The 14,235-nt window shown below is 44.4% G+C and overlaps 1 protein-coding gene across 1 annotated transcript in view; it reads right to left on the bottom strand.

The window, feature by feature from the left end:
• LOC144670044 (E3 ubiquitin-protein ligase DZIP3-like) overlaps positions 1-14,235 on the bottom strand; it is an 83,931-nt gene that overhangs the window by 36,005 nt on the left and 33,691 nt on the right. The window contains exons 11-18 of the mRNA XM_078532403.1: positions 13,033-13,192; positions 11,957-11,993; positions 10,852-10,984; positions 9,875-9,929; positions 6,122-6,189; positions 3,827-3,861; positions 3,182-3,237; positions 1,705-2,016 (exon numbers count right to left, since the gene is read on the bottom strand). Of these exons, the coding sequence (XP_078388529.1) occupies positions 1,705-2,016; positions 3,182-3,237; positions 3,827-3,861; positions 6,122-6,189; positions 9,875-9,929; positions 10,852-10,984; positions 11,957-11,993; positions 13,033-13,192 (856 nt within the window). The remainder of the gene's footprint in view (positions 1-1,704; positions 2,017-3,181; positions 3,238-3,826; positions 3,862-6,121; positions 6,190-9,874; positions 9,930-10,851; positions 10,985-11,956; positions 11,994-13,032; positions 13,193-14,235) is intronic.

Here is a 14,235-nt window from a genome sequence, read left to right as displayed (position 1 = left end):
AGTGATAGGGAATGGGATACCTTTCATTTTTAGCATGTGGCATCAGCATTTAGCACTCCCAGGGCAGGCACAACTTGGCCGGCACAGCGCCAAGAGGCTCACAGGGAGACTGGGAGAGTGGGACAAATCTGATTTTAGCACAGAGGACAAGTGCCGTGTGGGAGGAGGCGCCGAGTGTGTGACAAGCTGGTGTGGCCAAGCTTGAAGTGTAGACCATTTTAACCCTCCCATAAGCATCTTCACCCTCAAAGCCTTCGGGAGGTTGGTTTTTAAATTCATTCACGGGACGTGGGCTTCGCTGGCTGGGCCAGCATTTATTGCCCGTCCCTAGTTGCCTTTAAGCAGGTTGTGGTGAGCTGCCTTCTTGAACCGCTGCAGTCCATGTGGTGTAGGTACACCCACAGTGCTGTTAGGGAGGGAGTTCCAGGGTTTTGACCCAGCGACAGTAAAGGAACGGCGATATATTTGCAAGTCAGGATGGTGGGTGGCTTGGGGGGGAACTTCCAGGTGGTGGTGTTCTCACCTATCTGCTGCCCTTGTCCTTCTAGGTGGTAGTGGTTATGGGTTTGGAAGGTGCTGTCTAAGGAGCCTTGGTGAATTTCTGCAGTGCATGTCGATGAGAGGGGGCTGAGGAAAGGGTCCTCAGTACCAAGGTAAAAGGGGAGGAAACTGGAAGGAAATGGGGTCCTGAGGGGCTGGAAGGATCCCAGGTTTTCTTTCGAGTCCCATTAAAGCTCCTTCTGAACCCCCAAGGGAATCATTAAACATTTACAAAAGCTTGCCCTATTCAGCCTCATCTGATGGCAGCTTTCCCAGGTCAGGACTGCCCTCAAATTGCACGGCTTGGGATTAAAGTTGCTTCGCAGTCCGAAATGTGTCACTGTCACTATAAGCCTGCAGCCAGACCCTCATACCCCCTACCTGAAATCCATGAGCAAAGAAAGCACCTGGCAGGAACATGATGTGAACTGAGGGGTATGTACTCTGTTCCTATTTTAACTCCCCTGTGCTCCCCCCATTCTCATCAGGCCCGAGGAATAATAAAAAAAAAGGAAGACTTGCATTTCTGTAGCATTTTTCACAACCACCCGATGTGGTCAAAGCTCTTTACAGCCAATTAGGTACTTCTGAAATGTAGACACTGTTGTATGAAGAAAACGGCAGCCAATTTGCACACAGCAAACTCTCGCAAACAGCAATGTGATAATGGCCAGATAATCTGATTGTGTGATGTTGATTGAGGGATAAATATCGGCCAGGACATTTGGGATAACTCCCCTGCTTTTTTGTCAAAGTAGTGCCACGATAGTACATCCAACCGAGCAGGCAGATGGGACCTTCGTTTAACATCTCATCCGACAGACAGCTCTCTGCCTCAGGTAGATTATGTAGCGCTCACTCGGGCGAAGTTCGTGCTCGGTCTCCCCCCGCCGCACACTCACGTTTCACACTGGGCGGGCCTTAATTTATCAACCACCCCCGCCGAGCCTGCAAGTCAAGGGCAAAATTCTGCCCTTGGTATACCACACTGATGCAGTAAGGGGTACTCTCCTGCTGAGACGCGTTTTTGTGCATTCCTCAAACTTAGCGTGCTGTATTTCAGTCCCTTACACGTGACCAAGGTACAAAATGAAATAGATCACATCAGCCAAATGATTTGGAGAGCTTTATCTTACAGAACCAGCAGATTGAATTCCAACATACCCATTTCCTCCAGATTTTGGACCCATTTGGAAAGCTCTGGTTTGAGACCATCGATTGCGACCAGCACGGAGGTGAACTTGCGAATCTCCAGGTTTGAGTTCTTTTTTAACACAATCCAGAGAAGGGTGTCAAGCCTTGAGGGAGCAGTGCTCTGCTTCTCCACCTCTTCCTGGTCATTTTCAGAGAGGAACTTCTTTAATTTCAAGCGGTATAGCAAGAACGAGATGTCCTCAATGCCCTGTGAGATCAGCTCCTGCTCCGAATAAACGGCCCTCCACAGGCGACACTTTGAAGGGTCAAAAACAATCTTATCTGAAGAAGGTTCAAGGTGAATAAAAGTGAGATTGAAACACGGCTGATGCTGTGCACACATATTTCTGCTACTCTGTGTCTCAAAGTACAATTCAGACCTCTTAACTGTCTGCATTTTGCACAGTGACTTCATGATACACTGTCCTGTCTCAGAAAGGCAATCACAAGAAAATAAACTTTATGTTCAACATTATGAAAGGTTTTGATAATTAGAGAGGGAGAAACTATTTTACACTGGCAGCAGCGTTGGTAAACTGGGGACACAGGTTTTAGCTAATTGATAGGAAAAAAACCCAAAAGGGTTAAGAGAATGTTTTTCACACAGTGAGTTATGATGATCCAGAATGCATAGCCTGAAAGGGTGGGTGAAGCTGATTCAATAGTAATTTTCAAAAGCAACTTGGATATGTACTTTGGACCAAAAATCTGTCCACGTTTAAGGCTGGGATAGACAGGTTTTTGGTCTCTCAGGGAATTAAGGAACATGGAGAGTGGGTGGGAAAATTGAGTTGGAGCCCAAGATCAGCCACGATCGTATCGAATGTTGGAGCAGGATCGATTGCCATATGGTCTACTCCTGCTCCTATTTCTTGTGCTCTTGTCTTCATAAAGAAAAAAATTGCAGGGTTTCAGGGAGGTGGAACTAATTGGACAGCTCTTTCAAAGACCCAATGTAGGCATGATGGGCTGAATGGCCTCCTGTGTTGTACGATTCTATGAAGTCGCCTAAAACTGCTGGTTCTAGGACATGGACACAAAGCAAATTGAAAATACTTGGTCTGTTTTATCTCATTGCTCACTCATAGAGATTAGCACCTCATTGTATTTTGATGGTGCAAGGTGAAGACTGTGAAGAATTTAGATTAAAACGAAGATATCAATCCATCCTGCCAAGGGAAAGTGCGAAAAGAAAACTAAATTGAGCACATTCCAAATTTTAAATTCTATTTGGATCTGTAGAATGTATAACAGTTGATTTAATTTACCAGATTCACATTAATATTACAGAAAAAAAGAGAGAAAATACGGGCTTATTTAAATGGCCATGGAACGTCCATGTAAAATAAGTGTCATTGATTATCAGATTGTTGGTTTAGAAGTTGTAAATTAATACAAGGAGTCAGAAATAAACTGAGGGGTTGAGGTAAACCTGAAATCTATTTACCTGCAGTTCGAGCGTCCGTGGAAGACTTCTTTTTAGATCCATCTTCCTCCGCATGTCTAAAGTACAGGAATATGTTAAACTAATTAATTTGCACGAAACATCTTCATTTCATTTTTCTTGGCAATTTTATTTTCTTCACTTGGTTTGTAGGCAGCAGTGCCCTTGGTGGGATAGGATTCCAAAGCCACCTAAACTGAATTTCTCCCTCCTTTACCACAGGTTCGCTGAGGCCAACAATATCACCCATCTAAGAGCTTTCTGAAGAAGGTCAGCTAACTCAGTGCATATCCGGGATTCAACCCGGCATGGTTCATCGTGGGATTTTCTGGGCCATTAAGCAGGAATTTTTTGGGTTTCTCTCCACTCCCCACCACCTGCACTGCTGACTCAATAAGTAAATAACTCAACTAATGTGGTGCTCGGTCACAGAGACCAGTCCGGTCACTGAGGTCATAGTTGTCTGTGTTGTTGGGGGCTGGGGGAGAGGGGAAAAACAAAGTGCGGAAGGGGGAGAAAAGAACAGGGGGAGAGGGGGAGACAAGAGCAGGGAGAGAGGATGGAGACAACATCAGGAGAAGAAAGACGAGAGCAAGAGGAGAGTTGGTACATTAATTTGTTAATAAATTTGACCAGTTCACTACTTACGATTGGTCATTAGGATCCAGGAGAAGTTCTTCATTCTAAAAAAGAAAATTAAAAAGTGCAGAGGAAATGATATTTTACAAATCTCCTATACTGAGGAATCTCAGACAATTCTAGATGCGAAAGGTCCACCTCAGTTTGTTCATCAGCAATGACCCTGAAGTCCTTACAGCATTCAATCAATTATTGACCGATTATAAGGCTTTTCCCCCCACCCACATTGTCCAAAACCCATTCCAAACGTTGGTCTCTCCCCAGTGTGAAAAGAACTTTCTGCTATCGGTCTTGAATTTACTAGTTTAAATCTGTGGCTTTCTTTTGCAGTTTAATTCATAATTATATTCCGGATTTAGCTTATAAAAGGTACAACAGATAGTAACCTGCATAAGATCGCTCTCAGATACCACAAGCTGAATTTTACTATGAGCTTTGTGACCCTGACCTCAGGGTGAAAAGTAGATCCTAAGCCCATATTTCCCGACAGCGGGTCCAGCTCAGCAATTTCATCTCAGGCGGCCTCCAAATCAGCCACATGCGGATCTGCCATTAAATTAAGAACGGTGGGTAGGCCTTCCATGCTACAGACCCAAACAGTGGGAAGGCCTTCTGTAGGAATTATGGTTTTATTTAGTGTGCAATGTACCTTTAAGAATAATACTTGTTAAGGAAGATCGCATAATCCGTAGTAACCAATAGGAGAGTAGCACAGGCTACCTCAGCAGTCAGAGTTGGAGTTGAAAGCACATGTGTAGTTGCTGCTGAGTATAAACTTAATGTTTCCACCCAAGAAGTGTCTGTTGATCAAATCTATCATTAATGATACAACTCAGCCACCCTACAACACCTTCCATGTCGCAGGCCCAATCACTGGGCAGGCCTTCCATGCTGCGGGCCCAATCATCACGCAGGCCTTCCATGTTGCAGGCCCAATCAGTGGGCAGGCCTTCCATGCTGCGGGACCAATCATTGGGCAGGCCTTCCATGTTGCAGGCCCAATCAGTGGGCAGACCTAACATGCTGTGGGCCCAATCATTGGGCAGGCCTTCCATGCTGTGGGCCCAATCATTGGGCAGGCCTTTCACGCTGCGGGACCAATCAGTGGGCAGGCCTTCCATGCTGCGGGCCCAATCAGTGGGCAGGCCTTCCATGCTGCGGGCCCAATCAGTGGGCAGGCCTAACATGCCGCGGGCCCAATCATTGGGCAGGCCTTTCATGCTGCTGGCCCAATCAGTGGGCAGATCTAAAATGCGGTGGGCCCAATCAAAGACCCGGCAGCTCTGATGCATCAGAAGCCCCACTGGGAGAGGTAGCTGCTGCTGAGGCAGATTGGCAACCTCGGGACTCCTCCAAGAATGGAAATTCACGATAAAATATTCAGGGGGGCAGAGGGTTGGAGTGAAAACCCCTCTGGGTAGAGTCATTGAGGCTGCAGGATCTGTCTTTTAAGACTGAGATGTAGAGGAAATGTTTCTCTCAGAAGGTTGTTAATTTTTGAAATTCTGACCCACAGACAGCAGTGGAGCCTGATTCATTGAAAAATATTCAAGGCTGAGTTAGGCAGATTTTTGATCAACAAAGGAATTGATGGGCCAAATGGCCTAATCCTGCTCCTAATTCTTGTGTTTTCCCTGTCTGCAGCCTCCCTCTTTGGGTCCTGGAACCCCTGACTCTGATGGTACCCGCCCCCCCATTATCCCCCCCGACTGGTCTGCTACAAGGAGGCAGCACCCATAAAGATACTGACCTCTCCACACAATGGGAGGAGGAGGTGAAGGTGGGGGCACATCATTGACAAAATTGTAGCGACCCCAAAAAATGACCCTCAGAATGGACAGCTGATCTGCCTCGCAGCCTGCCACTGGGAAAATTCCCCCGGGCTGCATCGGGGGATCCATCCCGAGCAGCTCCTCGCTATTTTACTGGCTTCCTCACCTCCGTTCTCATTACTCGGGGGTGCCAGAAAAATTCTGCCCCACCTTTCATGGCTGAAGAGTTGGATTCCTCATAACTCAGACCTGTAACGCTGGGGATCAGCCGCATGGCTCAACTCTGCCCTGCCCCCAGTTCTCACGAAGGGTCAGCGACCTGCAACGCTAGCTCTGTGGCTCTCTCCATAGATGCTGCCTGACTTGCTGAGTATTCTCCAGCCTTTTCTGTTTTCATTTCAGGTTTCCAGTATCCGCAGTATTTTGCTCCTATATAGGCCTATTACATAACTGACAACACTTCTCTCAATTTTGCAATGATGGTGATGGAAGTGGAAAAGGGGAAGGTCTCAATGCTAATGTAAATTGTTACCTTGTTTGTCTTTTCAGCTTTGAGAGCTGATCTGTTGCTTTGCTGAGACTCCTTCTCAAGAAGTTCATCTAGAACGAGACATGTAGAGTCAGGGGTGAATGTACAACAACAAGAATCTTAATCAGCACATCTAATGCAATAAGAAGTCCCAAGGTGCTTCACGGGAGCGCATTCAGACAAAAAAATACTGACAAGAAACTAAAGATGATGAAGTTCGGTGACCAAAAGCTTGGTCAAAGAGGTTTTAAGGAGGGTCTTAAGGGAGGAGAGAATGGTTAAGGGAGGGAATTCCAGAATTTAGGGCCTAGGCAGCTGAAACTTGGGCACCAATGGTGGAGCAATGAAGGTCAGGGTTGCGCAAAAGATCAGAAATTGGAGGCGCACCCAAGTTCTCGAAGGGCTAGAGGTGTTTACAGAGCTTGGGAGGGGAGAGGCAATGGGGGCATTTGAATCAGGGGAGGGGGAATTTTAAAAGCGAGGCATTGGGGGAATCGGGGGCTAGTGAGCACAAGAATGATTGGTGAACGGGATCCAAATCAGAATACGGGAAGCGCGAGTTTGGATGAGCTCAAAATTAATGGGGGAGTCGGGGGGGGTGGGAGGGGGGTGTTGGTGGAAGATGCAATGTCAGCTAGAAAAGCACTGGAATAGTTAAAGTAGCTATCAAGAGCATTGAAGACAATGCAGACAGCTCTCAGTCTGTATACTTGTCTCTCCTGTGCGCCACAATCTTCCTATGCTGATCTTGCTGGGATTGATTTCACTCCTCCCGGCCTTCATTACCCCACCAGTGGCCACTCATCATATGTGGCCCCAGTCAGCACAGGCGGGCAATTTGATTGCGAGGTACATCATAACGACCCCAATCCTGTTCTGACCTAACATGAACATATGATAGTTGGCAGTGGGAACAGGAACACTGACTGGTGTTACCATCTATAATCCAGAAATCGTAGCACCCCCATCATCAGCTCAGTAGGAAAGCAAGAGGCCAAACTGAAGGAGAAACTTAAAGCAATCATGATCACTAGAGAAAAGTACGAGGAAAACTAATGGGGCTAAAGGTAGAAAAGTCCCCTGGACCTGATGGCCTGCATCCTAGGGTCTTAAAGGAAGTAGCTGCAGAGATAATGGATGTAATGTAATCTACCAAAATTCCCTAGATTCTGGAACTGTCCCAACATACTGGAAAACTTCAAATATAACACTACTATTCAAGAATGGAAAGAGAAGGAAAGCAGGAAACATCTTAGTCTAGCATCCATCATTGGGAAAATATCGGAGTCCAATATTAAGGAGGTAGTAGCAGGACATTTTGAAAATCATATTACAATCAGCAGAGTCAACATGATTTTGTTAAAGAGAAATTGTGTTTGACAGATTTATTAGAATTCTCTAAGGATGTAACAAGCAGGGTGGATAAAGGGGAACCAGCAGATGGAGTGTATTTGGATTTCCAAAAGGCATTTGCTAAGCTGTCATATAAAAGGTTACTGCACAAGGTAAAAACTTGGTGTAAGGGGTAATATACTAGCATGGATAGAGGATTGGCTAACTAACAGAAAACACAGAGTCGGGATAAATGCGTAATTTTTAGGTTGGCAAACTGTAACTAGTGGAGTGCTGGGGTCTCAGCTCTTTATGATCTATATTAATGACTTGGATGAATGGATAGACTGTATTGTAGCCACATTTACTGATGACACAACGTTAGATCGGAAAGCAAGTTCTGCGGAGGATACTAAGAATCTGCAAAGGATTATAGATAGGTTAAGTGAATGGGCAAAAAATTGGAAGATGGAGTGCAATGTGGGAAAATGTGAGGTTGTCCACTTTGGCAGGAAGAATAGAAAATCAGAATATTATTTAAATGGAAAGAGACTGCAGAATGCTGCAGGAAAGAGAGATCTGGGGTGAGCTTGTACATGAATCACAAAAAGTTAGCATGCAGATACAACAAGTAATTAGGAGGGCAAATGGAGTGTTGGCCTTTATTGCATGGGGGATGGAGTATAAAAGTAGGAAACTCTTGCTATAGCTGTACAGGGCATTGGTGAAACTGAGCCTGGAGTACTGTGTTTTAGTCTCCTTGCTTAAGGAAGGGTATACTTGGATTGGAAGCAGTTCAGAGAAGGTTCACAAGGCTGATTCCTGGAATGAAGGGCCTGCCTTATGAGGAAAGTTTGAGTAGGTTGGGCCTAGACTCATTGGGAGTTTTTTTTAACATCCGTTCATGGGATTTAGGCGTCGTTAGCTAGGCCAGCATTTATTGCCCATCCCGAACTACCCTTGAGAAGGTGGGGGTGAGCTGCCTTCTTGAACCGCTACAGCCCATGTGGTATAGGTATGCCCACATTGCTGTTAGGGACAGAGTTCCATGATTTTGACCCACTGAGTTTAAAGTTTAGAAGAATGAGATGTGATCTTATTGAAACATATAAAATTCTGAGGGGGCTTGACAGGGTAGATGCTGGGAGGATGTTTTTTCTTGTAGGGGAATCTAGAACTGGGGGAACAGTTTAAAAATAAGGGGTCTCCCATTTAAGACAGAGATGAGGAAGAATTTCTTCTCTCCGAGTCTCTGGAATTCTCTTCCACAGAGAACGATAAAAACTGGGTCATTGAATATATCAAGGCTGAGTTAGACAGATTTTTGATCGACAAGGAAATTATGGTTTATGGGAGATGGGCAGGAAAGTGGAGTTAAGGCCACAATCAGATCAGCCATGACCTTATTGAATGATGAGAGGCGAGTTGCCTACTCCTCCTACTAATGATTTTATGACCTTAAGACCAAGAACAGGTCTGTATCGAGTGGAAATCAATTTGGAACCGTCTGGTATACCCAGCTCAGTTACACACTAAAAAAAGATTGCATTTATACAGCGCCTTTAACAACCCCAGGACATTGGCAAAACACTTTACATCTAGTAAAGTATTTTTTATGAAGTATATTTACTGATATAATCTATCAAACACAGCAGTCAATTTGCACACAGCAAACTCCCACCAATAGCAAATTGATAATGATAAGATAATTTGCTTTAATGGCATTGGTTAAGGGTTAAATGTTAGCTAGGACACTGGGGATAACTCCCCTGCTCTTCTCCAAAATAATTCCATGGGATCTTTTATAACCACTGGAGAGGGCCTCGGTTTGACATCTCATCCAAAAGACAGCACCTCCCTCAGCACTGCACTGGAAGTATCAGCATGGATTTTCTGTTCGAGGCTCTGGAGTGGGACTTGAGCCTGCAACTTTCCGACTCAAAGGCGAGAGAGTTACCAACTGAGCCACACTGACAGTAGGTGCTGCCTTTGGTCATCAGGGGCAGGATGCATGGTCGAGTAGGAAAGCTGTTTCTGCTGTTCAGCTTCTAGCCAGAGCTCTCACTGGCGCATCCGCTTCTACCGAGCTTATGAGCTCCACGTACGTTTCAGTCAGTGAATAAATGGATTCCCCAGAGTTTATACAGAGGGACTGTATTGCAGTGAATTTTGTGAGCCAGGAGGGATACAGGGAACAGCCAAACATCAGCAAGACACCCGGGAGATTGTGTTATATTTTTGCACAACAACAATATGGAATATGTAAAGCTGTGGGTAAAAGTAATGGGAAAGTGCAAGAGACAGAGAGAGAGAGAGAGAGGGAGAGACTAAGACAGAGAGAGAACAAACTAGATTCAGATAAGAAATTGGCAAAGGGATTGTAGAGACAAGGTGTGCGCAACAGGCATTTTCTTCCTTACTCACCAAAAGTCTCAATTTTTTGTTCCGTTAAGTTATCCATCAGGTTTTCCCAGGCTGCCTGAAGAAACAAACAAAAAAGGAAGCTTAATGATTTGTTTCTATTCTTCCTCTTCAATATTACTTCACTTGGCACCAAAATTATTCATAAAGGGAGACTCCTTCTACCACGGAAAATTCAGTCCATACAGAACAGCATTCCGTCATACTGGAGAGAGTTTATCAACCCCATTTATTTTAAATAGCTAATCACCTCCATTAAAATACTGGGAAGAGGAATGCTATTTCAAAGTGTTAATTGTTCATCGGCTGTGATGATCAATAGTAATTTACAGCACAATATCAATTTGCTCCAGGAGGGAGCTTGAGATGCCATTTTATCAATGCCTGGGGATTAGGAAGGAAGAATGTGATCGCTGACTGGTAAGAGGATGCAGGAAGTTGCAATCCCATTGTTCACAACTGGTTCGGGGTCTGCCCTGAATTTACGGAGGAGGAAATTTTTTTAAGTTAACAAAGAAATTCGGTTTTAACGAATCTAAACCTCACCTGAAAACAAAAGTCTGCTAAGTTAGATGTGATTCTGCACTTGGACAGCACTTGCTGAACAATCCTGAGTGCGCTAATAGCTACACTAACAACCAATTTAAGATAATCAATTGGGCTCGTAGCTTGGCTCATTTACATTTGCTAGAAGTGACATATATTCATATATGGGGACCCGTTCTCTGCAAACAAAAGGAACATGTTCAAGTCTAGCCTGTTTTTTGACTTATCCAGGAGCTTGGGGAGCATATAGTTCCCCATTGCTTTCTCCATGGCAATGCCTTGGCCAATCAGAGTTGACTTACCAACAAATCAGCACCCTTTTCCCCTGCAGTATAAATTGTTATGATTGTTTGAAATTTGGCATTCTTGAATTTGTCCTGTTGAATGCAAGATGAAAAGCTTCGGTAACACGTCTCTCTTTTCAGCAATTTTACCTGGAATTCCTCCCCTTTGAAAACCCGGATTGCTTCCTCTCCTTCCAAAGATTCAATATAATCTTGGCCATCGTCTGAGTCTGACACCAGCTCAGGGACAGGGCTATCCTCGCCACTCAGGGTGGTCCTTTTTCTACTGAATAAAGCAAAACAGAGAAAATAAGATGGCAGTAGGGATGAACAATGACAGGGGCAAACGAGATGTAGGAACATAGAAACAGGAGTCGAACATTCACCCACTCAAGCCTGCTCCACCATTCAATAAGATGATAGCTCATGTTCCCCTGACCCCATTTGCTGTCTTTCATCTATATCCCTGAACAGCTACCTAACAAGAAGATATTAGTCTTGAAAGTTTTAATTGACCTAGCATCCATAGCCTTTAAGGAGAGAGAGTTCTACTGCCTTTTGTGTGAAATGCTTCCTGAGTACATTTTTGACTTTTAGACAGCACCTCCCAAACCTGCGCACTCTACCGCCTAGATAAACAAGGGCAGCAGGTTCATGGGAACACCACTTCCTCCAAGTTCCTCTCAAAGCTACACACCACCCTGATTTGGTTTGGGGGGGGGGACATCCAAAAATAAAATGCCAAACAAAAGAAGGGAAATTTAGCTCAAATTGTCCAAATTAGTCATTGGATTAGAGGAATGTGTCTCCTCTTATCGTGTGACATGCAATAACAGTGAGATTTGTAATATTCAACAATTCCAGATGATTAAAAATGAAATCGTACTATAGAAACATAGGACTTAGGAGCAGGAGTAGGCCCTTCCTGCCTGTTCTGCTATTCAATAAGATCATGGCTGATCGGGTTATGGTCTCAGCTTCACCTGCCTGTCTGCCCCCCCATAACCTTAGAGTCCCTTGTCTATCGCACTGCATCATCAGATGGAAGTCAAATCTGCGTGAGGGAGCAATAGGATAGCACTCGCTCACCTCACAGTTGGTAAAAGCACAACAACTACAGGCATTCAGAGGTCAAACTTGATATTGAAATCACAAAATACATAAATTACTCAGATTTTATTTCAAAATACAGTATCTACCACCTCCCAAAGGATCTATTTGGGAAAACAAATCAAGTGTCGAACACTCCACTTACCTCGAACTGTTCTGCCCATTTGTAGTTTCCCAGTTACCTATAAAAATAAAATGAATGTCAGTCACTGCAGGGATCCTGTACTTTCTGTGTTTCTGACTATAACATCATCTCTCTCTCTCTCGCTCTTTCCTCTTTTAAGCTGCTCCTTAAAACTGCCTCTCTGAGCAAGCTTTTTAGTTACCTATCCTAACTTCTCTTTCTTGGGTTCCATGTCAACTTTTGTCTGAATATTCTCTTGTGGAAAACCTTGGGATGTTTTACCATGCTAAAAGGTGCTATATAAATACAAGTTGTTGCTGTACATAGTACTGCTTATTTACTGCCTCATTGTATAGCAAACATGACAAGCTACCGTAAAAAAAGGTCAGCAATTCTTTCCTGGAGGGATTTCTGATTTTTACGTTTCGCAACTTGCTAACCCAGGCTTTTTTTTTAAAAAGTTCATTCTTGGGATTTGAGCATCACTGGCAAGGCCAACATTTATTGCCCATCCTTAATGACCCTTGAGCAGATGGTGGTGAGCTACCTACAGTTGAGTGGCTTGAGGGCAGTTAAGAGTTAACCACATTGCTGTGGGCCTGGAGTCACATGTAGCGAGCGGAGATCCCCCCCTGAAGGGCATTAGTGAACCAAATGGGTTTGTACAGCAATCCAGCAATTTCATGATCATTATCCATGAGACTAAGATTCCATATTTATTAATTAATTGAATGAATTGATTAATTGAATCCACCAGCTGCCATGGTAGGATTTGAACTCACGTCTTCAGTCCAGAAACATTACCACCATGCTACACTCCCATGCGATTTAACTTAGTTCCCTCACACCAATGAGCGCTTGCAACCTTCAAACTGTGGACAGGACTGCCTTTGGCTCTTTTTGTGACAGTGCGGCCTGCCAATTGACTCAAATCACCACTTATACTCAAAAAAAAAATCAGGTCTCCTGTCTTCGCTGTTGGAGAAGGGAATATTTATTCAGTATCTACTTTAAAATTCTCTCCCAATGCTCTTTCTATCTGCCCTGCAGAATCACAGAAATATACTTTCCAGCAAACTTAAGTGAATATTTATTACCTTTATTTTTCATTTCCACTTGAATTTCGCTCCGCTGTTCCTGCAGCACTATAATGTCACCTCCTCCTGCCTGACAGAGGTCAGAGCCTCTCCTGTTCACCACCATAGCATATTCTGGGTAGCCTGCTGCCAGCAGACCTTTAGCACAGAAGTAATGGCCCTGGGAGTGGAGTGAACAGAACAAGACATCAAGCTAAGGACGTTACTAAGAGAAGGAGGAACCAACATCCAACTGATAATTCATCGGCTGGGATTTTCCGGCCCCCATCGTGGAAGATTTGGCCACCCGGCCAAAAGCCCATTGACCGAATGATCCTAGCGGGGCTGGAAAATCCCGCCTGTAATCATTTAAGGCACAGGAGGAGGCCATTTGCTCCATTGGTTGAACAAATCACGTGACCCCTATTCTGTAAGGACTGTCACTTTAAGATCAGTTCAACTGAGTCCATGCTGGCTCTCTGTGGAGCAATCCAGTTAGACCCATTCCTCCTAGCCCGGCAGATTTATTTCCTTCAAGTGCCCGTCCAATTTTCTTTTCAATCACCGATCTTCTTTGCTTCCACTGCCCTCATGGACGGTGAGTTCCAGGGCATTACCACTCCCTGGGCAAAAAAGTTCTTCCTCACATTCCCCCTTGCATTTCTTGCCCAAAACCATAAATGTGTGGTCCCCTAGTCCTTGTACCATCAGCTAATGGGAGCAATTTTTAAAAAATTTTGTCTACCTTATCCAAACCTGCCATAACCTTGCACACGTCTATCAAATCTCGCCTCAACCTCCTTTGCTTTAAGGAGGACAAGCTCAGCTTCAACAATCTAGCCTTGTAGCTAGAATTCTTTTATGTATATTTAGCGATACAAATTTTAATTACAGCGACAGGGTAAGTTGCACTGCGTTTTTATTGCACGGGTTTCTGCTGTTGCTTTGGGGGGTACTTCATTCTGCAAGTTTGCACAAGGAGAAAATCTGCGTGGCCTTAAACACAAACTATCCAACAAAAAGGTGACAGCACAGACAGTTCATACCAAGAGGTGAAATTAATGTTCCAGCTTGTGTGTAATATTATCTATAAATAATTCATAATCTTCTGTAATAAGTAGTGGGAGGCCCCTTAACATATGAACGGAGGAGCTGAACACACAAAAGCTTGTCAAAATGGCGTGAGGGTTTAATAAAGACTCCTGCTAAGTGATGAAATGTGCC

This window comes from Cetorhinus maximus, chromosome 2 (assembly GCF_964194155.1).
Source record: "Cetorhinus maximus chromosome 2, sCetMax3.hap1.1, whole genome shotgun sequence".
In the NCBI taxonomy this organism is placed as follows: domain Eukaryota; kingdom Metazoa; phylum Chordata; class Chondrichthyes; order Lamniformes; family Cetorhinidae; genus Cetorhinus; species Cetorhinus maximus.
Note: the sequence above shows the minus strand (reverse complement) of the source record. Positions and strands in the feature narration are given on the sequence as shown.